Source organism: Emys orbicularis, chromosome 6 (genome assembly GCF_028017835.1).
Source record: "Emys orbicularis isolate rEmyOrb1 chromosome 6, rEmyOrb1.hap1, whole genome shotgun sequence".
NCBI classification, from domain to species: domain Eukaryota; kingdom Metazoa; phylum Chordata; order Testudines; family Emydidae; genus Emys; species Emys orbicularis.
In genome coordinates this window covers 135,875,712-135,899,393 of record NC_088688.1, presented here as the reverse complement: position 1 = coordinate 135,899,393, position 23,682 = coordinate 135,875,712, and the positions used below count along the sequence as shown (strand labels likewise).

The following is a 23,682-nucleotide window of genomic DNA, read 5'->3' as shown; positions in this document are numbered from 1 at the left end:
CCTTTTTTACTGTGGTACCTGAAAGGCTGCTTGTGGGTGTTTTCAACCTCACAACATTTCAGTAACACATGTAGCCAGACTTCACATACAATGATAGCACATACAATCCAATGAGATATTAATATCTAGCAGATCAAGACTTTTAGAATGATACCTCATGAGGCGTACTTTGTGCAAAACATATCCTAATTATTTGACAGTGGTGAATAAGGGGGTGCTGGGGTGTGTCAGAGGGGTCTGAGTTACTACAGTGAATTCTTTCCCAGATGTCTGGCTAGTGGGTCTTACTGATATGTGCAAGCTCTAAATGATCTAACTGATATGGGGACAGGAAGGAATTTCCCCCCAGGTCAGATGGACCGAGACCCTGGGGTTTTTTTGCCCTCCTCTGCAGCATGAGGTGCAGGTCACTTGCTGATTTGAACGAGAGTAAATGGTGGATTCCCGGGAACTTGAAGTCTTTAAATCATGACTGGAGGTCTTCAGTAACTTAGCCAGAGGTCAGGGGTCTGTTACAGGAGTGGGTGGGTGAGGTACAATGGCCTGTAATGTGCAGCAAGTCAGGCTAGATGATCAAGGTAGTCCTCTCTGACCTTGAAGTCTGAGTTTAGGTGCCAAGAAAAGGATAGCCGCTTTTTTCACTTTTCTCTCGGTACATCCCTGAAGCTTTGTATTCTCCAAGAGTGCAAATCCTTTATAGAGGTGTCTTTAGAGACAGGAAAATTGTTTGCCTTGTAACTCGGCTTCTCTGAAGCTACCACCTTGCAGGATGCTCTCTTGCCTGTACGTATTCCAACCATTTGGAACTACCTTTTTCGAGGTTTTTCTTGTATCTGAAGCACAACTTTTGGTCTAGCATTGATGAACTTGAGTTGTTTATTTTTGGGAGCTTTCCTTCTAGTCAATTGAAGAAACTGACTGGGATGTTCAGAAGATGTCATGCAGCAGCTGTTAGATGCCTTGTGTGTGCAAAACACTTTCAGAGTTGGGGGGAGTTCTGCCAGCCTTATGCCAAGGAGCTGTCACTCCTGCAAGATGATAGATCTAGAGAAGCAGAATTGCCAGATAAATGATGTTCTTTGAGGTGGCCTCAGCACACACCTGCTTCTGGGATAGGCGCTCCGTGGTCTGGCGAGATCAGAACATTCTAGAGCCGCACATTCTTCTTCGCTCCCCCCAACCATGCAGGGTTCCGAAGGTACAAAGGTAGGAGTGGCCCCAACTCTGCAGTTTCTCTCCACCACTGACGGGACCGTGCAGTGAGTTTGGAGCACAGCCCAGTGTCCTCAGTGATTCCCTTGTTGGTTTTTTTTGCCCCCTTCTTTCTCCTTCTGGGGTATCTTTGTTGTTAACTGGTTAGTTTTTTAAATGAAAAGGGACAAGATGTTTTTGTGCCGATGCTTTTGTGAGCATCATCTAGATCTGCAAAGATCAGGAGAGTATGCATCAGACTAACAGGAGAGAAGGGGGCGACAAGGCAGTGCCCACCTCCTGGAGTACGCGCAGGGGGATCAGAAGGGTGGAGAGCCCCATGCGCTGACTGAGCGCACAGGGATCCACCCAGTCCCCCCTGTCGTAGTCCAGGAGGTCTCCAACCCTAGTAATTTCTGCCAGGACCAACCTCCGGCGCACTGAGGGAGACTCCGCCACCTGCTCACGTAAATTGGGGTTGTGTAGCAGGGGCTCCATGAGGAGGTCCGCCCCCTCGGTGGCCATAACGGACCTGGTCACCGAAAGGAGCTTCCAGGTCTGAAGGAGGTCCTGGTAGAGGACCGGCAGCTCAGAGAGGTCTCGCGGAAGACCCCTCGGGTGGAGAAGAAAGAGCTGCCAGTCGTATCGGAGCCCTCGGAGGCGGCGGAGGAAGGCGTGCGCCAACGTGCTCCACGCCGGACTACCTGCACTGTAAAGGAGTCTCTGCAGGGCCTGGAGGCGTTGTTTCGAAGTTGCGTTGCTGCTCCATTAGGGAAAAATACTCATTTAAAGTTGTGCAGTGCTGACTTTACAAGGGAGTATTGCACAAGTTCCTCTTCTCTGCCTCCTTCCCCACCCTCCCTCCCAGCGCTTCCTCCCTCCCCCGCCCCCTCCCCCCCGCCACCAAACAGCTGTTTGGCAGCGCTTAGGACTTTCTGGGAGCGAGCGAGCGGGGAAGCTGCCCCCCCCCCCCCCAAGCCGGCCGGAGAGAAGCGGTGCTTTGAAGGGGAAAGCGCCGCTTCTCTCCAGCCGCTGGCTGCATGGCTGCCCCTGCTCCTCCTGAGTCCTCCGGCCCGTGCTCACAGGGCTGCATTCCAAAAGGGGCTTTAGAGCTGCAGGCCAGGGCCCCGGGGCCCCCGTAGCTCAGGGCCCTGCAGCCCCTAAAGCCCCTGCATTCCGGGTGGCCCTGCCTGCCGGGGGGGGGGGGGGCAGCTCCCAGAATTGTGGCCATGGGGACGGTGCTGTGCTGCGCAGAGCCACCTGCACACCCCTTGCACCAAACAGGAGCTGCCCCAGGTAAGTGCTCTGCACCTCCTGCCTGCCCCAGCCCTGAGCTGCCTCCCACACTCCCACCCTGAGCGCCCTCCCGCACCCTAACTTCCTTCCAGACCCTGCACCCCCAGCCCTGAGCCCCAGGGGTAAGCCAGGGGCACCTCCCCACTACAGTACTGTACAGTATACAATGCCTTTTGTCTGCCCCCAAAAAATTTCCTTGGAACCTAACCCCCCACATATACATTAAATCTTATGGGAAAATTGGATTCGTTTAACATCGTTTCACGTAAAGTTGCATTTTTCAGCAACATAACTACACCGTTAAGTGAGGAGTTACTGTATTCACCTACATTGCCGGGCTTTGCACATAATTATTTAGTAGCTTCCTTCTCATCTTTTCTGGGTAGCCTTACACTTGTGAATTCCAGCCTTTCTAAAGGAGTATTAAAGGATTGTTTCCTACCTGTAATATGTCGCTTTGATACTTTTTACCAGTGTAGGAGACAACCTAAATTAGTAGTTGATTTACTTTTTCTCTGGGGCTTGTAGAAGGAAGGAGAAATGTTTAAATTGATGCAGGAGTGCCAGTGATTAGAGGTGCTCCAGATGGAAAAAACTTTGTCATTCTTTTGCCAGCAGGGAAAATGTTTTAGTTCTTGATTCGTAACATGGTAATACACAAGCCATTTTACAGGAAGGAAGTTGTTGTGATATTAAATGATCTTTCAGGTAAAATCCACTACCTTAAATAAATGAATTTATTTGTGTACTGGTATCTGTCAGCTGAACCAAATTAACTTTTTACTATCGCCGAGATTACTAGTATTCACCTTTCCCAAAAGTGTTTGTGAGTGGGATAAAGATGGTAGGTATGGGGGAGACATCTGCTAACGATTCATTTGATAAAAGCAAGGCAGATTAAATCTATGGTAGCAACCAACAACTATGCTTGTGAATCTAGTATTTGCTTTTCTCCAGCTGCATAAATCCGATAGGTTCATGCTGTACAGGAATTCAGTCTGCAGCTTTCACGATCTGTAGACTGGTGGCACTTGGTGTATGTATAACTTCTCATCAAGATGAGAGATCTGAGAGAGAATGCAGTAATTGGATTTTGAATAGTTATTTTACTATACCTAAATTTTGTTGATAGCAGCTGTCAGGGTTCCCTCCCCACTCTGAACTCTGGGGTACAGATGTGGGGACCCGCATGAAAGACCCCATAAGCTTATTTCTACCAGCTTAGGTTAAAACTTCCCCAAAGCACAAATCCTTTCTTTGACCTTGGACGGTATTGTTGACACCACCAAGTGATTTAGACAAACATCCAGGGAAAAGGGCCACTTGGAGTCCCTGTTTCCCCAAAATATTCCCCCAAGTCCCTTCACCACCTTTCCTGGGGAGGCTTGAGAATAATATACTAACCAATTGCCTTTAATAAACGTACAGACCAGACCCTTTATCTTTAGGACACTAAAACCAATCAGGTTCTTAAAAGAAGAACTTTATTATAAAGAAAAAGGTAAAAGAAGCACTTCTGTAAAATCAGGATTGAAGGTAATTTTACAGGTTAATAAAAAGATTTAAAACACAGAGGATTCGATTCCCCTCTAGGCTCAACTTCAAAGTTCCAAAAACAGGAATAAACCTCCCTCTTAGCATAGGGAAAATTCACAAGCTAAAACAAAAGATAATCTCATGCATTTCCTTGCTTTACTTACAGGCTTTTGTAATCTTAGATGCTTATTTCAGGTAGGGTTTTAGGAGAGGTTTTTTTTCCCTGCCTGGTCCCTCTCTCTGTCCCAAGAGAGCACACAAAGAGAGCCCAAACAAAACCTCCCCCCCTCCCGATTTGAAAGTACAGTAACTCCTCACTTAACGTTGTAGTTATGTTCCTGAAAAATGCGACTTTAAGTGAAACGATGTTAAGCGAATCCAATTTCCCCATAAGAATTAATGTAAATGGCGGGGGGGGGGGGGGGGGGGGTTAGGTTCCAGGGCAGCTTCCCCTACTCTGCAAGCACCAGAGGCGGGGGGGTTCAACCTTCAGCCCACCCACTCCACTCCTTCCCCCAAGCTCCCACCCTTGACCCGCCTCTTCTCCCCCCACCTCCTTCCCCTTTACTTTGCTCACTGCGTCCTGGCTCCTCCCCCTCCCTCCCCTCCCTTCTATGATTGCCACGTAGGGGAGGGAGGGGGGAGGCGCGCAGAGTCCTCCCCCCTCCCTCCTGCCCGGGGCAATCAGCTGGCTTGCGGCATTTGGGAGGGAGGGGGAGCCTGCATGCCGAGTCCTTGCTCCTCCCCCCTCCCTTCTGCTGGGGCAATCAGCTGGCTTGCCTCGTTCGGGAGGCAGGGGAGGGAGGGGGAGCCTGCACGCCAAGTCCTCGCTCTTCCCCTTCCTTCCTGCCTCCAAAATACCGCAAGCCAGCTGATTGAGTATGCTCCCTAATTGATCAGCAACGTAACAATGAAACAACGTTAAGCAGGATGACTTTAAGTGAGGAGTTACTGTATCTTCTTTTCTTATTGGTCCTTTTGTTCAGGTGCCAACCAGGTCATTTGAGCTTCTTAACCCCTTACAGGTAAAGGAGGGATTTTATGCTACCCGTAGCTGTATGTTTATGACAGCAGCAATTTAATAAAAATAAATATGAAGATATGACTTTAAAATATAGTGCAGCAAGCCAGCTTAAACGTTCTTTGGTTCTACTACTAGCAAAATAGTAGCTTATCGTTATAATTGATTTTGTAGTTTTGCAGCTAGCAATGCTAAAGTCTAAATGTATTTCAGCATTAAAAGTTTGCTTTCAGTTATTTAAATTGGTGCACAAAGCCTTAACTGTATAAAAGTCTTATTTTTTATACATTGATTTTACTATAATGTTGTAGTCTATATAGTTTGAGCTTTTTTGCTCCCATACAATGTACAAATGGCTTTAAGCACATCGATTTAAGATATATACTTGAGATTCTAACTTATGTTGTGGGTTACTATATATATATTAATGTTAAATTTCTCCCATACTTGTTCAAACAGTTAGACTGTTTTGAAGTAGAATGAGACTTTGAAATGTCTTGGGAATATTACCCCCCAAAAGCTGACATGGCCTCAAAATAGAGTTAAATGAGAACTTTCATTCAGCAAAAATTACATGCTAGCTGGGTAGCATGTAATGTTGTTAAATGTTTCTTAGAGGAGAGAACCCTTTTTAACAAGGAGACACAGGTTCAAGACCATTTTCTTGAAGCCAGCAGTTACATATCATCTGAGAGAATGGTTTGCTAAAACCTGGTATTATTGAATCCACAGCCGTGCTGGCTGTAATGATACACAGTAGCCGACATTTGAGAACTTTTTCACAAAAATTTTAGCCTGGAATTGGCTGGACTATAAACCTACCTAACTAATCTTGCTCTGCTTTTGGATGAGGAATATCAGTTATGGTGTTTTGGCTGGATCTTGATTGCTCAAAGACTGTGCCTAGGAATGAATATTTTAGGTATGAGATTCAAAGGGTTTATTAAAAAATAAGCATTGAAAGCTTAATTTCTCTAGGGATATATTTTTACTATTGTTAAAGTATATGCTTGGGTGATGGAACCTTTCAAATTGAGATTATAATAGTCTTTCCTGGTTTTTATATATCTGCCCATGTTATAGGAAAGCCAAAAGCAACTTTGAGACAGCCAGGATTAAGGGCTTCACCAGAAGGCAGCAGAAGGCCTACACCCCCCTGGCCAAAAAGCAAAGGCAGTTCTTATGGAATTGTGAAACCCAGCATAGAAACTGCTCAATATGCTTTGTCCCCGACACCCGGAAGTGGACTATCCAAAGAGACACTAATGCAGAGACATGTCACAATGGTTAACAGGTCAGTGTGTATAGTGTAATAGTTATAAAATGTGCTGGCCAAAAAAACAATTTTGATAAGCTGAAAGTCCTGAATTGTGGACATTCAGGGAACAGATGAATTGTCTGAACTGTCCACATTTCTGAAACTTTTTTATTTTTCTTAAAAATAAAAAGTGTAAATGCAACAATTCTTATCAAGAAGTGGGATTATACCAGAATACTCTTCTGGCATGTGGGGTGATGAGAGCACTTTGCCTTTCGCCTCCTCTGTTTCACTATGCCACTATCTTAATATACCATGCTTTGTGTTACAGAGATGAATTATCGCTTGAGGCAGTATTGCTTGAAATTGCCAAATAATATCCCCCAGACACTTTTAAATTTATGAAAGGATACAGCAAAAGCTTGGGCACAACTCAATTCCTGAAAAGATTATTCAAAAAATGTTAGTTTAAAAAAAAATACTTACGAAGACTTTCAATCACCTACCACAAGCAAAAAAGTAAATATCAGAAACAGCCTGTTTCAGCTCTAAATGGCATTTCATAGATTCTAGGACTGGAAGGGACCTCGAGAGATCATCGAGTCCAGTCCCCTGCCCCCATGGCAGGACCAAATACTGTCTAGACCATCCCTGATAGACATTTATCTAACCTACTCTTAAATATCTCCAGAGATGGAGATTCCACAACCTTCCTAAGCAATTTATTCCAGTGTTTAACCACCCTGACAGTTAGGAACTTTTTCCTAATGTCCAACCTAAACCTCCCTTGCTGCAGTTTAAGCCCATTGCTTCTTGTTCTATCCTTAGAGGCTAAGGTGAACAAGTTTTCTCCCTCCTCCTTATGACACCCTTTTAGATACCTGAAAACTGCTATCATGTCCCCTCTCAGTCTTCTCTTTTCCAAACTAAACAAACCCAATTCTTTCAGCCTTCCTTCATAGGTCATGTTCTCAAGACCTTTAATCATTCTTGTTGCTCTTCTCTGGACCCTCTCCAATTTCTCCACATCTTTCTTGAAATGCGGTGCCCAGAACTGGACACACTACTCCAGCTGAGGCCTAACCAGAGCAGAGTAGAGTGGAAGAATGACTTCTCGTGTCTTGCTCACAACACACCTGTTAATACATCCCAGAATCATGTTTGCTTTTTTTGCAACAGCATCACACTGTTGACTCATATTTAGCTTGTAGTCCACTATAACCCCTAGATCCCTTTCTGCTGTACTCCTTCCTAGACAGTCTCTTCCCATTCTGTATGTGTGAAACTGATTTTTCCTTCCTAAGTGGAGCACTTTGCATTTGTAATGGTATTGCAGGGAAATCCATGGATATAATTTAAATATCTTTTACAGGTAGCACACATGCTTGAGTTGAATGTGATGACTGCTTTCAGTCTCATAAAGGGGCATTGCATGGAGCAGAAATCTCCATTCAGTGCCGGTGAGAGACTGAAAGTGACTGTAAAAAGAAAATGACATGCAGTTCTTTGTTTAAGATCTCAATGACTTGCAGTTAAAACTTTCCTCAGTTTACAAGAGAGGATTCCATCCTGCTATCTTCCAGCCTTGCCAAGAGAGTCTGGAATGAGAACCTGGCTTCACGGGTTCTGATTAAGCATAATTGGATGTAAAAGATTCTGCAGTAGGAACATAGTTAACAGTTAAGCTGCCATGGGATAAAAGGGAAGGTCCTTTCATGGATTGAGAACTGGTTAAAAGACAGGGAACAAAGGGTAGGAATTAATGGTAAATTCTCAGAATGGAGAGGGGTAACTAGTGGTGTTCCCCAAGGGTCAGTCCTCAGACCGATCCTATTCAACTTATTCATAAATGATCTGGAGAAAGCGGTAAACAGTGAGGTGGCAAAGTTTGCAGATGATACTAAACTGCTCAAGATAGTTAAGTCCAAAGCAGACTGTGAAGAACTTCAAAAAGATCTCACAAAACTAAGTGATTGGGCAACAAAATGGCAAATTACATTTATCCACATTAAATTTCAAGTAATGCACATTGGAAAAAATAACCCCAACTATACATACAATATGATGGGGGCTAATTTAGCTACAACAAGTCAGGAAAAAGATCTTGGAGTCATCATGGATAGTTCTCTGAAAATGTCCACGCAGTGTGCAGAGGCGGTCAAAAAAGCAAACAGGATGTTAGGAATCATTAAAAAGGGGATAGAGAATAAGACTGAGAATATATTATTGCCCTTATATAAATTGATGGTACGCCCTCATCTCGAATACTGCGTACAGATGTGGTCTCCTCATCTCAAAAAAGATATACTGGCACTAGAAAAGGTTCAGAAAAGGGCAACTAAAATGATTAAGGGTTTGGAACGGGTCCCATATGAGGAGAGATTAAAGAGGCTAGGACTCTTCAGCTTGGAAAAGAGGAGACTAAGGGGGGATATGATAGAGGTATATAAGAACATGAGTGATGTGGAGAAAGTGGATAAGGAAAAGTTATTTACTTATTCCCATAATACAAGAACTAGGGGTCATCAAATGAAATTAATAGGCAGCAGGTTTAAAACAAATAAAAGGAAGTTCTTCTTCACACAGCGCACAGTCCACTTGTGGAACTCCTTACCTGAGGAGGTTGTGAAGGCTAGGACTATAACAGAGTTTAAAAGAGAACTGGATAAATTCATGGTGGTTAAGTCCATTAATGGCTATTAGCCAGGACGGGTAAGGAATGGTGTCCCTAACCTCTGTCTGTCAGAGGGTGGAGATGGATGGCAGGAGAGAGATCACTTGATCATTGCCTGTTAGGTTCACTCCCTCTGGGGCACCTGGCATTGGCCACTGTCGGTAGACAGGATACTGGGCTAGATGGACCTTTGGTCTGACCCGGTACGGCCTTTCTTATGTTCTTATGTTTTGTTGATGTGTGAGCCAGAAAGGACTCCTGCTCACTTTGGCCTGGAAGGACTATGAAGAATAAAGTTTAATTGTTCAAAAGTAAGCCGATACTGCCAGAATTGCAAACGGTACAGATTTGTTTCAGAATAATATTTAGTGATTTCACGTGTAGATCTCACAGTGCACTGCAAAAATGGGAGAGGGGGTATTATTTACCCCCATTTTATAGTGGGGAAACTGACGCACAATGTCTGTGACTTGCCCAAGGTTACTTAGTGAGTGGTCCTGTGCTCCTCTTCCCCTTGCCAGGTGTCTTTTCTGACCTGAACTGTAGCTATGCTTTAATCCATACATGCTGCTGTGAAAACATTTAGACCAAATGATTATGCTTATTGAAGTGGCTTTTTTTAATACACACAAGAGTAAAGAGTAGATTGCTTGCTTGTATCTTAGGGACAAACATGGAAATATAGTACTAAGATGAAGACAAGTAATGTTGGTAACTTTATTTGTGGACGTGTACATATTTTTAATTAGTGAAAATTTAACAGATTTTCAGAGGTATTCATAGACTTTAAGGTCAGAAGGGACCATTATGATCATCTAGTCTGACCCCCTGCACAATGCAGGCCACAGAATCTCACCCACCCACTGCTGTAACAAACCCCTAACCTATGCCTGAGTTATTGAAGTTCTCAAATCGTGGTTTAAAGACCTCAAGGTATTGAGGACCCACATCTCCTGTTGAAGTTGGCACCTCTGGATATCAGGCCATAAATTAGTGTTTAGAGATATCATCCCATACAGAGATTGAATTGTAAATGTATAACTGATAGCTGTATTTGCAGAACGCATGAATGAACAAAAGTTGCACAATAAACATATCAATTTCTCTTCAGTACCTAGAAGTGTGTCTGGGAGGATTGCAAATAAAAATGGGAGTGTCTGTCAAGCAGAAATTACAGTATTACACTACTGAATGCTCCATGATACTGTCAGTCCATACTGATACTCTATGAAAGTGTTTCCCTCGGCATTGCAGTGTCAGCATAGAAATATGGATTTTTAATCATTTTAAATTGAGTATATAACTGAAAAAGTCAACCTTTTGAGTTCTTTCATTCTGCTGTTACAAAACCACCACATGTAATTTACATGTATCCACTACAGAGTCTTTCACTAAACTAGCATGAAGATTGACTTACAAGCCTCTTCATAGGAAACAGTGCTAGTTCATCTTTTGGGGCAACTGTCAGAACATTAGAGACTAGTGGTGTTTCTGCTTGCATTTTGGTTTAAACTGGCTCTGAAAGCTGAGAATTCAAATGAACCTTTTTAAAAGGAAAAGTTAACTATTAAAAGCTGGTATATTTTTAATACAGTACAGTGTCTTTTTTGGGGGGTGGGGGTGGAGTTAGTTTTTTGTGCACTTGAATCTAGCAACTGCATGGCCAGATCTGGATGAATTCAGAGGAGGGTTCTTTGCTGTTTTTGCTGGATTAGCATTACCCATTGGTTTTCAGCTATTCTTTGACTATCTAAAATCCAGCTTGGCTAAAACAACTGCTGCACCATCATTTCTCTTTATGTAATGTTTATTGCTGAACTAGGTCATCAAATGATGATACAGAGAATGTCCTCGTTCTATCATTGTGGTTGGGCTAAGTCTCAGAATAGCTTTGATTACTTTGATAATCCTCCATGTATTATTATGGTTATTTATAATTAAGCATTGACTTGAAGCAAAATGAGTTGTATGCTACTTTCCGCTAAGGCATAAACATTAACAATGCATATCAGTGCAACAGTTTAATCGTATTCACTACAAATATTTTTTCAAAAGACCTAAAACCCACAAGAATGTTATCCATTCAGATTCCGTATGCAAGTCGTGTGTATCAGGGGATGTGGAGGAGCAGAGAAACTGACAGCAGTTAATTTCACTCTTCAGAGAATGGGGTCCTATCTAATCCGGACTCTTGCTTTAAGGGCAATGCAGATAGCCTGGTGAGCATATGTAGACTCTGCTGTTGTAAAGCACACCCAGAGATTCCCATGTCAGCTATAGCACTTTCGTAGGCAAGGCTAGTAGCACCATCTATTAAAGTTGCCTGGTAGATCACATAAGCCCCTGTTTTCAGCTGCTTAGAACTTTTGTCAAACCTTGAACCATTAAAATTGAAATTTCCTATGCTGGGTGTCTGCCTGAGGCAGGGGTTTGTTAGTTTGAGTTTTTTTGGTGATTTTTGTTTTTTGTTTTTAATTTCAGCCCAAACAGTTGAGTTTTTTCCAAGAATGTTAGGGAAAAATAAATTGTCTTGTCAGTGTTTAAAATAAGTAAAGACTATTTCTTTAGAAGTTCTACACCTTCATGCTCTGGAGGAGGAACTTGAAATTTGGCAGAGGCTTCTCTTTGTGTCAAGGGATGTGCCTTTTGTTGTTCCTATAAAAATCTGCCCAAATTTGGCCAAGTTATAAGCCATTGAAAAAAATCTGTCTGTGTGTGCTCAGACTTCTTAGAGGTTAGAAGATAAAATCTGATTAATAAAATCATAGAATATTAGGGTTGGAAGAGACCTCCGGAGGTCATCTAGTCCAATCCCCTGCTCAAAGCAGGACCAACGCCAACTAAATCATCCCAGCCAAGGCTTTGTCGAGCCAGGCCTTACAAACCTCTAAGGATGGAGATTTCACACCTCCCTGGGTAACCCGTTCCAGAGTTTCACCACCCTCCTAGTGAAATAGTGTTTCCTCTCTCCAATTTGTCCACATCCCTTCTGTAGTGGAGGGACCAAAACTGGACGCAGTACTCCAGGTGTAGCCTCAGCAGTGCCGAATAGAGGGGAATAATCACTTTCCTCAATCTGCTGGCAATGCTCCTACTAATACAGCCCAATATGCCGTTGGCCTTCTTGACAACGAGGGCACACTGCTGACTCATATCCAGCTTCTCATCCACTGTAATCCCCAGATCCTTTTCTCCAGAACTGCTGCTTAGCCAGTCGGTCTCTAGCCTGTAGTGGTGCATGGGATTCTTCCTTCCTAAGTGCAGGACTCTGCACTTGTCTTTGTTGAACCTCATCAGATTTCTTTTGGCCCAATCCTCCAATTTGTCTAGGTCACTCTGGACCCTATCCCTACCCTCCAGCGTATCTACCTCTCCCCCCAGTTTAGTGTCATTTGCAAACTTGCTGAGGGTGCAATTAATCCCATCATCCAGATCGTTATCATAGAATATCAGGGTTGGAAGAGACCTCAGGTGGTCACCTAGTCCAACCCCCTGCTCAAAGCAGGACCTAATCCCCAACTAAATCATCCCAGCCAGGGCTTTGTCAGGCCTGACCTTAAAAACCTTGAAGGAAGGAGATTCCATCACCTCCCTAGGTAACCCATTCCAGTGCTTCACCACCCTCCAAGTGAAATAATGTTTCCTAATATCCAACCTAAACCTCCCCCACTGCAATTTGAGACTATTACTCCTTGTTCTGTCAGTCTCATGAAAATTAAATGTTCTGTATAGGTCCTGTGTGAGTCTGGCACGAGTACCTGAAATCGTTTGGATGAAAATAAAACTATTCATTCCTTATCAATTAATTGGCACCCAGAGCTTTTTCAATCCTTTCTCTGCAAGCACGAGGGCTAGAAACTCAAGTTTTTTAAAAATGAGAATTGCGATTCTCCTTTAGGTCTGTGCTCTTGTACACCATCTCCCCTGCAAACCTCAGAAAGTCAGCAGATGGAGGAGAATCTCCCCGATTTCTGTAATCATAGACTCATAGGACTGGAAGGGACCTCAAGAGGTCATCTAGTCCAGGCCCTTGCACTCATGGCAGGACTAAGTATTATCTAGACCATTCCTGACAGGTGTTTGTCTAACCTGCTCTTAAAAATCTCCAATGAAGAAGATTCCACAGCCTCCCTAGGCAATTTAGTCCAGTGCTTGACCACCCCGACAGTTAGGAAGTTTTTCCTAATGTCCAACCTAAACCATCCTTGCTGGAATTTAAGCCCATTGCTTCTTGTCCTATCCTCAGAGGTTAAGAACAACAATTTTTCTCCCTCCTCCTTGTAACAACCTTTTATGTACTTGAAAACTATCATGTCCCCACTCAGTTTTCTCTTCTCCAGACTAAGCAAACCCAATTTTTTCAATTTTCCCCCATAGATCATGTTTTCTAGACCTTTAATAATTTTTGTTGCTTTTCTGGACTTTCTCCAATTTGTCCACATTTTTCCTGAAATATGGCACCCAGAACTGGACACAATACTCCCCTTGAGGCCTAATCAGCGTGGAGTAGAGCAGAAGAATTATGTCTTGTGTCTTGTATCAGAGGGGAGCCGTGTTAGTCTGAATCTGTAAAAAGCAACAGAGGGTCCTGTTGACTCGTATTTAGCTTGTGGTCCACCATGACCCCCAAATCCCTTTCTGCAGTACTCCTTCCTAGTCAGTAGTTTCCCATTTTGTATGTGTGCAACTGATTGTTCCTTCCTAAGTGGAGTACTTGCATTTGTCCATATTGAATTTCATCCTATTTACTTCAGACCATTTCTCTAGTTTGTCCAGATCATTTTCTATCCTATCCTCCAAAGCACTTGAAACCCCTCCCAGCTTAGTATCGTCCACAAACTTTAAGTGTGCTTTCTATACCATTGTCTAAATCATTGATGAAGATACTGAACAGAACCAGACCCAGAACTGATCCCTGCGGGACCCCACTCGTTATGCCCTTCCAGCATGATTGATGATCATTTTCGTTGCCCTCCGCTGGACTCTCTCCAATTTGTCCAGATCCCTTCTGTAGTGGGGGGACAAAAACTGGACGCAGTACTCCGGATGTGGTCTCACCAGTGCCGAATAGAGGGGAATAATCACTTCCCTCAATCTGCTGGCAATGCTCCTACTAATACCGCCCAATATGCCGTTGGCCTTCTTGGCAATGAGGGTACACTGCTGACTTATATGATGGCAAAGGCAGTCTGAGTTTCCTTTGGGTATTACAGAGCAATTCATGTAGTTTGAGTACCTTTTTAAAAAAAAATGTCATAAATACATAAAATAGGAACCCAAAATCATTGATGAATGGTGTAAGCAGATATGATGGATCTTTTCACTTTTATTGGAATTGTGAGAACACTGAATTAGGAGTTGTCCCACCAAAGAATATTAAGAAATAACAAGATTATCACCTCATACTGTAGCATGGTATCTTTATAAAAATGGAAAAGTACACCATTTTTTGTATGAACACAGGTTCTTCCCAGGCAGCTATGCAGGAGATGGTGATTGAGTAGGCGATTTATGAGACCCAGAGCAGTAGAGAAATGTTTTAATTAACATCCAAATAAATCCACTCATTAATATAACCAAACAGCATAAAGCCACAAGCAGAGAAATAGCTTTTAAAATTCTTATATTTACGCATTTTTAAGAGTCATGGAAAACAGATGGAAGAAATCAGTTAGTGAAGCCCCTCAGAAGAGAGGGTACTGACCCAGTTGATGCCATGCTGGGGACACACCCAATTTCAGGGTGGCATACACTGAGTTATATAATTAATCACATTCATAGCCATACTTGACCATTTCCGTGAATGTAAAACAGGTTGGGCCTTGCCCTTAATCCGTGTGTGGTATTCTGGGTGACCCATAATAATACAAATTCTTTGCACCAATTAATTTTGTAATACATCATATAAATCAATGCAGTTCTCTTTAACTAGTTGCAAAAACACCTAAAACTCCACTATTTTAAAACTTAATTATGCATGTACCTGTTTTTCTGTGGTTAACTTGTATGTGTCACAACGTGAGTGCACAGTTCTATGTCGTTGGAGCAAACCCTCAGGCCTACTTCAGCTCACTCAATCAATATTACCTTTTATACTATAGCAAAGCTATTTAAAACTGATTTAAAACTTCCTGCTTGCTTTCCAGCAGATTTCACTCTAATAAGCATTCTAATGCTGTCAGCATTATAACATAATTTGTCAGCCAAAACCTTCTCCTCTCCCCCCCCCCCCCCCCCCAAACAATAGCAGGGTAAAGCTAAAGATAAAATGGGCTGTCAGTATGGAGCATTAGTGACACCTAGTGGTGAGCTGCTCCAAATATAGACCATGAACTCTCCTTTGAAATATGGAAAGAAGATGCATAAATCCACTTAGTCTGAACATGCTAGGGCATGTTCTCTGCATTTATAAACCTTAATGAAAGTATAAGTGGTAAGGGGCCTGAAGCATTAAGAATCAATTTTAATATTAGCTCATTATTGGTGTTTTTATTAATTGCATTGTATTGCTTTTACTGTTTATAGTCTAATTTGGATATTGCTCTCAGTGATCTTTTGAACAAGTATTTGCAATTCACCTAAAAGGGAGATACACCCCTGACCGTAACAGGAAGTTTCACCACCCATTGTTTTAGACCTAGACATGGCTCAGTAGTTCTTCCATAGAGGCCCTAGGAAACTCCATGCAAGAGGTAGAGGGTTCAAAAGACCTGCTTCCCCACACCCTCTCCAACAGGCTCTGCATCTCAGTCTTAGGTCCCGATGTGACATTATTTTTTATGGGAGTTCAAGAACCGTGAAACACTTAGCCCAACACGGGAACTAGAGATATATTACAGGTAGTGGAAAAAAATTAGTAAAATGTACATCTTTGTAAGAACACTACATGTTTGTGAGAATGCAGAGTACCAGATGAAGGGCCAAATCCTGAGATATGTTGAGCACCTGCAGCTTGCTTGGAAGTCGGGATTTGCCCCAAATCAGGAAGACATTTGAAAAATGATGTATGGGGGAAAATATAACATGATATGCCTATGTATATTAGGGCTGTCAACTGTTTTAGAAAAATTAATTGAGATTAAAAAAAATTGCAATTAATCAGTTTTAATCACAGTGTTAAACAATATTAGAATACCATTTATTTAAATATTGTTTGGGTTTTCTATATTTTCAAATATAAGGTTAGGACTGGGGGCTCTGGACACAGGCATGGGAAGCTGCGGGCTGGGGCTTCAGCCCCCCTGCCACTGATACCTCATGCCCCGCCCACAGGTATCTGATTAACGCATTAAAAAAATTAACATGTTAACTTTGCTTTCAGTTAATCGCAGGCGTTAACTGAGATTGACAGCCCTAATATGAATGTATTATAGTATGTGATCATATAATGAGATTACAATGCATGTGTATAGGACAGTTAAAATGAAGAGCTAAAGACTAAAGCCACTTAGGTACTCAAATTACGCAAGTGTGCAACCTTATCGTTTTCAAGTTTGGAAGGAATATCAAAACTTTTTTTAAATTAGGTAGCTAGTTTCTAATACTTTGGATAAACTAGCCATATTTTTGTCATGCAGTTGATGTGCATTCTTTACTTGTATTAGATAGATGGATATCAAGTACAAGCATCTTTGGTGGTGTCACAGTGAGAGTATCCACCTCTGGCCTTGATATTGGCAGTCTGTTGAGCCTCCCTAAGGAGGTGTGATTAGCAGAAGCTTGAGAACCTAAGGGAACGCTTTAGGAGAAGTGGAGACTGCAGTTTCGCCTTGGCCCAGTCAGCTTCAGAGTGACATGAAACTCCCTGCTATAATTAACAGTTGAAACTTGGGGAGCTCCTTCTTTGGTCTCAGTGAACTGAGTTTAGTGAGCTTTCACAATGTGGGTCTTCAAAGAACTGCAATTTTCTGAGTAACTCCCATTCCTCTTCATTTTTTCTCCTTCCAACACATACATCTTATTTCTAAAAATAGTGAATTCCCTTATCTCCTGCTCTATGAACTTGACAACCACAAGTGGTTCTACCTCCAAACAGAACTCCTAATCCATCTTCTAAATGAGGCTACTACTTTAATCTTATCTTTGAACAAAAAAGATAACTATAAATGACTATTTTGATATTGTTTTCGTGAGCAGATGTAGTACTGGTTAGACTGGAAATGAATTAAAGAAGTTTCCTTTGATCTTTTAGGCCTGAAAAAAGATTAACTCTTCCACCTCGGTTTCAGAAAGAACTTCAAGTGCATCTGTCCAGAAGCTCTTCAGTGGATTCAAATGGTATGTGGGTTTTCCACTTTGGGATAGGGATGTATTCATAACATGAACCATGTTTATAGCCTTTTATTTTGTACATAGGACAATACTTTTAACAGTGAAAGACTGATAAAGCCAATATACCCACCCAGTCTATTTTCTGAGGAAGCCTGCTTAATTGGTAATGTAATTATAAACTGATTAAACATAAAAACAGCTATTCTGAATCAAACCAATGGTCCATCTAGCCCAGTTTCCTATCTCTGACAGTGGCCAGTGCCAGATGCTTCAGAGGGAATGAACAGAAGGGTGCAATTTTGAGTGATCCATCCCCCGTTGCCCATTCCCAGCTTGTGGCAATTGGATGTTTAGGGACACCCAGAACTTGGGGTTGCATGCCTGACCATCTTGGCTACTAGCCATCTATGGACTTATCCTCCATGAACTTGTTTGAACCCTGTTACAGTTTTGGCCTTCAGCGTTCCCATAGGAATGAGTTCCACAGGTTGACCATGCACTGTGTGAAATACTTCCTTTTGTTTGTTTTAAACTTCTTGTCTGTTAATTTCACTGGGTGCCCTCCTAGTTCTTGTGTTATGGGAAGAAGTAAATAACACTTTTTCTTTATACCATTCATGATTTTATAGACCTCTATCATGTCCCCCCTTCTTTTTTTTTTTTTTTTTAAACTGAACAGTCCCAGTCTTTTTAATTTGTCCTCGTATGGAAGTTGTTCCATACTTCCAATCACTTTTGTTGCTCTTCTCTGCTCTTTTTCCAATTCTGATATAATTTTTGAGATGAGGTTACCAGAACTGTGCACAGTATGCAAGTTGTGGGTATATCAGGGATTTATTCTATCCCTTTCCTGATGGTTCCTGACATTTAGGGTTTTTTTTCTGCATGTTGAACAGATTTTTTTTTTTTCAGGGAACTATCCCCAATGACTCCAAGAGCTCTCTTGAGTGGTAACAGCTAATTTAGACCCCATCGTTTTGTATGTGTAGTTGTCTTTCTTTGACCAGTACTGAGGATGGTATGACTTTAAAACTTTAGCAAGACACTTTGCTTTGTAAGCTAAGTTTTTTTTTGAGTATGATTATAATCAATGTTAGGACTTAGTTTTAGAACCACAGTTGAATGAGTATTGAGCAGTATGGATCCAGAGTTACTAAGTTATCCCTCCAGCAGGTGGCATGTACCTACCAATTGTATAACTGCTACATAACTGGCAGAAAGTTCTCAACCATCTGTCTGTTTGCTCTAACTGAGGACTGCCACCCTGTGGTTGTAGGTTTTGTTGTTAGGTGCATGGTTATAAAATTCCTTCAGAGGAAAAGGAAGAAATGAGAAAAGTGGGGGGAGTGGATGGGGTAACAGTAGCACTTGTGGGCTTGTATACAAATCTTACTCAATGCAAAGAGAAATGTGAAAATTCAAATAGTTATTCACATCTCTGTTTTGACAAGTACATTGTACCTTTAATGTTTACCTGTTGCCAAAGTCTCACTTTCATACCTAATACAAAAGACTTCCCTGTTACAGAACAGTACCCCAAATCTCCTCCTGGGGCACTGATTCAATGCTAATAGAAGAGTGAAGAGAGCCACCTACTGAATCACCAATTCCCATCTCCCTGTCCTGGAGATTTCCCTTCTTGACTTAGAATCATAGAATATTAGGGTTGGAAGGGACCTCAGGAGGTTATTTAGTCCAACCCCCTGCTCAGAGCAGGACCAATCTCCAGACAGGTTTTTACCCCAGTTCCCTAAATGGCCCCCTCAAAGATTGAACTCACAACCCTGGGTTTAGCCGGCCAATGCTCAAACCACTGAGCTATCCCTCCCCGACTTGTCCCACCCCTGTTTAACAGTGCCTGAGATTATTGCTCAAGGTAGCATGGCTGAGGGTTTCCAAATCATCTCTACATCTTGCTTGTAATACACCTTTTTGCATCCGAAGAAGTGAGGTTTTTACCCACGAAAGCTTATGCCCAAATAAATCTGTTAGTCTTTAAGGTGCCACCAGACTCCTTGTTGTTTTTGTAGATACAGACTAACACGGCTACCCCCTGATACTTGACTTCTTTTTGAAGAGACATGATGTACTTGGTATATGACCAATAAGTACAGTGGTGGAAACAAAAAATTCTTCTTTGAGTGATGATCCCTCTATATACGCATGCATGCCATGCTCCTGAGTCTGAAAATTCTTCAAAGCAGTGTCCATTGACCCACAGATGCACAGTAGCTCTCCTCGTGGTCCTGACCGAGAATATAAGAGGCAGTGTGGGTCGACGACTCTCCAGTTCCTCCTTCCGGCCATATGGCCTGAGTTGGAATTGTCCTTTTCTTGGTTTTATAATTTATATTTCTTAGCTTAGTTAAAGTTTTTATAGTATAGAGGATTTCTTTTTCCACTGTTGGGAACCTCTCCCTGGCTCCAGGACTATGCCCAGAGTCTAGGATTCAAGAATTGCATCTCCTGCCTTCGCTCCATCAGTGATGACCATCAACATTGCCTGTATTGTCTGGGTGAGGTACATATCTCTGTGAAGTGCAGTATCTGCTGCTCCTTTCCACCCAGAACTCGGAGCCTGGGAGCTTCGCCTGTGAAAGCATCTAATGGAGAAGGCTATGAGACCCCTCTCTGATATCGGCATTCTAGGACTGTCCATAAGAAACAGGGTTCCTCTCCAGGCCTGTCCTGGTCGGGTGCGAAGTCACGTACACAACTTAAAGAACTGTCTCCACTGAAGACCCCCAGTTGGAGGGCCAGTTCCATCGGTCACCTCAGTAATGAAGTGTAAGAACAGACATTCACTGGTTCCATCTAAGAGTGCTAGTTGGGACCTGTTGTCGGTACTGCCTCATTCATCTAAAGACCGTCTGACAGCTGCAGATGCACTTGGTCCTTCAGACTTGACTGCTGGAACCTCTGACACCAGGGCATAAAGAAAAATAACATCTGGAAGTTGTATTCCTTCCTTATCTACCATCTTCACTTCTTTCCGGCCATGCCTTCTGAGGGATGTCCTTAGTCTGGAGGAGTCTACATCAACATCCCTTGAGCCGTTCCATTTCCAGCCATCTGGTATGAGTGCCCTGGTACCGATGACCCTTGCACTACCAATAGAACAGTTCTCAGACACGGATGAGTCAGGGAGATAACTTCTCGTTTCCCCATGGAGAAGTCGAGCCCCAACAGACCGTTGAGGGGTTACACTCTTCATTCCTTTGGGTATGATCTCTCCACCAGCACCACTGGTTCAGATTCCCTTGAATGGTCCATCCCTTTTCGTCCACTCCCTGCTTCTGGGGAACAGAGGCTAGGGACACTCAGAACGTGGCCATCTTGGCTAATAGCCATTGATGTATCTATCCTCCATTAACTTACCTAATTCTTTTTTAAACACAGTTATAGTTTTGGCCTTCACAACATTACCTGTCACTTTTGGGGGCCATCTCACACTCTTTGCCCACAACTGGAACAAGATCACTATGGCAATTGGGTTCTGGAGATTATCCATCAGGGATACTCCATAGAGTTTCTCTCCTTCCCACCTCACAAACCTGCTCTGGCAAAAACCGAGTCCACTGTCGACCCTATAAAGTTCATTTTTTGCTGCAGGATGGCTACCTTTAAATCTGCTATTGTGTGTCCAGGGAGATAGAAGTGTTCTCGTACAGGTTTTTGTATATTGCCATTCCTAATATCTGACTTGTGTCCATTTATCCTTTTACGTAGGGACTGTCCAGTTTGGCCGATGTACATAGCAGAGGGGCATTGCTGGCCCACGATGGCGTATATTACATTGGTGGATGTGCAGGTGAATGAACCAGTGATGATGTAGCTGATCTGGTTAGGTCCTGTGATGGTGTCGCTGGTGCAGATATGTGGGCAGAGTTGGCATCAAGGTTTGTTGCATGGATTGGTTCCTGAGTTAGTTACTATGGTGTGTTGTGTGGTTGCTGGTGAGAATATGCTTAAGGTTGGTGGGTTGTCTGTGGGCAAGGACTGGCCTGCCTCCCAAGGCCTGTGAAAGCGAGGGATCATTGTCCAGGATGGGAGATCACTGATGATGCGTTGGAGAGGTTTTAGCTGAGGACTGTAGGTGATGGCCAGGAGTTCTTTTGGTTTCTTTCTTGGGCTTGTTTTGCCTGTAGGAGAACACTTCAATCTCCCTGGACACACAATAGCAGATCTAAAGGTAGCCATCCTGCAGCAAAAAAACTTTAGGACCAGACTTCAAAGAGAAAACCGAAAGAGGAAAAAGAGGGCGAAGAGATAAGCACAGATATAGGTAGGGGTAGGGAATTGGACATAAGGAGGAGGGGGAGTATGGACACTACGGGGTCCGTACCAAATTGCATAACTAATGGGAGAAAGGATAGACAGCATACAGTAAGATGTTTATACACCAATGCGAGAAGCCTAGGTAACAAAATGGAGGAATTGGAGCTCCTGGTCCAAAAAATGAAACCTGATATCGTAGGAATAACCGAAACGTGGTGGAACGGTAGTCATGACTGGAGTACAGGTATGGAAGGGTATGTGCTGTTTAGGAATGACCGGAAAAAAGGTAAAGGTGGGGGAGTGGCATTGTATGTCAATAATGAGCTAAAATGTAAAGAAATAATAAGTGATGGAATGGATAAGACGGATTCTGTATGGGCAATAATTACACTGGGTAAAAGAACTACTAGAGCCTCCCCTGAGATAATGCTTGGGGTGTGCTATAGACCGCCGGGATCTAGCCTGGATGCGGACAGAGAACTATTTAATGTTTTTAGGGAAGTAAAAACTGATAAGAACTGTGTAATCATGGGGGACTTTAACTTCCCAGATATAGATTGGGGAACAAATGCTAGTAACAATAATAGGGCTCAGATGTTCCTAGACGTGCTAGCAGATGAATTCCTTCATCAAGTAGTAACTGAACCGACGAGGGGGGATGCCATTTTAGATTTGGTGCTGGTGAGTAGTGAGGACCTCGTTGAGGAAATGGTTGTAGGGGACAACCTTGGCTCGAGTGACCATGAGCTAATTCGGTTTAAACTAAATGGAAGGATTAACAGAAATAAAACTGTGACTAAGGTTTACGATTTCAAAAAGGCCAACTTTAATAAATTAAGGCAACTACTTAGGGAAGTGGATTGGGCTAACATACTTAGGGATCTAAAGGCAGATGACGCCTGGGATTATTTCAAGCTGAAGTTGCACGAGCTGTCCGAGGCCTGTATCCCGAGAAAGGGAAAACGGTTAGTAGGCAGGAGATTTAGACCTAGCTGGATGAGCGGGCGTCTCAAAGGGGCGATTAAGAAAAAACAGAAAGCGTACAAAGAATGGAAAAGGGGAGGGATTAGCAAGGAAATCTACCTTATTGAGGTCAGAGCATGTAGGGATGCAGTGAGAAAGGCCAAAAGCCGTGTAGAGTTGGACCTCGCGAGGGGAATTAAATCCAATAGTAAGAGGTTTTATAGCCATATAAATAGGAAGAAAACAAAGAAAGAGGAAGTGGGACCGCTGAAGAATGTAGATGGAGTGGAGATTAAGGATAATCTAGGCATGGCACAATATCTAAATGAATATTTTGCATCGGTCTTTAATAAGGCTAATGAAGGGCTTAGGAAAAGAGGGAGCAGGACAGAGGGGAATAAAGGAGGGGGGATTGACATTACAGTATCAGAGGTGGAAGCCAAACTTGACCAGCTAAACGGGACTAAATCGGGCGGACCGGATGATCTTCATCCTAGAATATTGAAGGAACTGGCGCAAGAAATTGCAAGCCCCTTAACAATAATTTTTAATGAATCTGTAAACTCGGGGGTGGTACCGTTGGACTGGAAAATAGCGAATGTGGTTCCTATTTTCAAGAAGGGGGAAAAAAGTGACCCGGGTAACTACAGGCCTGTTAGTTTAACTTCTGTAGTATGCAAGGTCTTGGAAAAAATTTTGAAGGAGAAAGTAGTTAAGGACCTTGAGGTGAATGGCAATTGGGACAAATTACAACATGGGTTTACGAAAGGCAGAGCGTGCCAAACCAACCTGATCTCCTTCTTTGAGAAAGTAACAGACCTTCTAGATAAAGGAAATGCGGTGGATCTAATATACCTCGATTTTAGTAAAGCGTTTGATACTGTACCGCATGAGGAATTATTGGTTAAATTGGAAAAGATGGGGATCGATATGAAAATCCAGAGGTGGATAAAGAACTGGTTAAAGGGGAGACTGCAGCGGGTCGTACTGAAAGGTGAACTGTCAGGTTGGAGGGAAGTCACCAGTGGGGTTCCTCAAGGTTCGGTTTTGGGTCCGATTTTATTTAATCTATTCATTACTGACCTCGGAACCGAATGTAGGAGTGGGCTGATAAAGTTTGCGGATGACACAAAGTTGGGAGGTATTGCCAATTCGGAGAAGGATCGGGATATTCTGCAGGGAGACTTGGATGAC

At 42.9% G+C, this 23,682-nt stretch overlaps 1 protein-coding gene across 1 annotated transcript in view; it reads left to right on the top strand.

Moving 5' to 3' along the window:
• Window positions 1-23,682, top strand: part of TDRD7 (tudor domain containing 7) — a 144,407-nt gene that overhangs the window by 19,024 nt on the left and 101,701 nt on the right. The window contains exons 4-6 of the mRNA XM_065406055.1: window positions 6,128-6,330; window positions 13,225-13,256; window positions 17,180-17,253. Coding sequence (XP_065262127.1) covers window positions 6,128-6,330; window positions 13,225-13,256; window positions 17,180-17,253 — 309 coding nt within the window. The remainder of the gene's footprint in view (window positions 1-6,127; window positions 6,331-13,224; window positions 13,257-17,179; window positions 17,254-23,682) is intronic.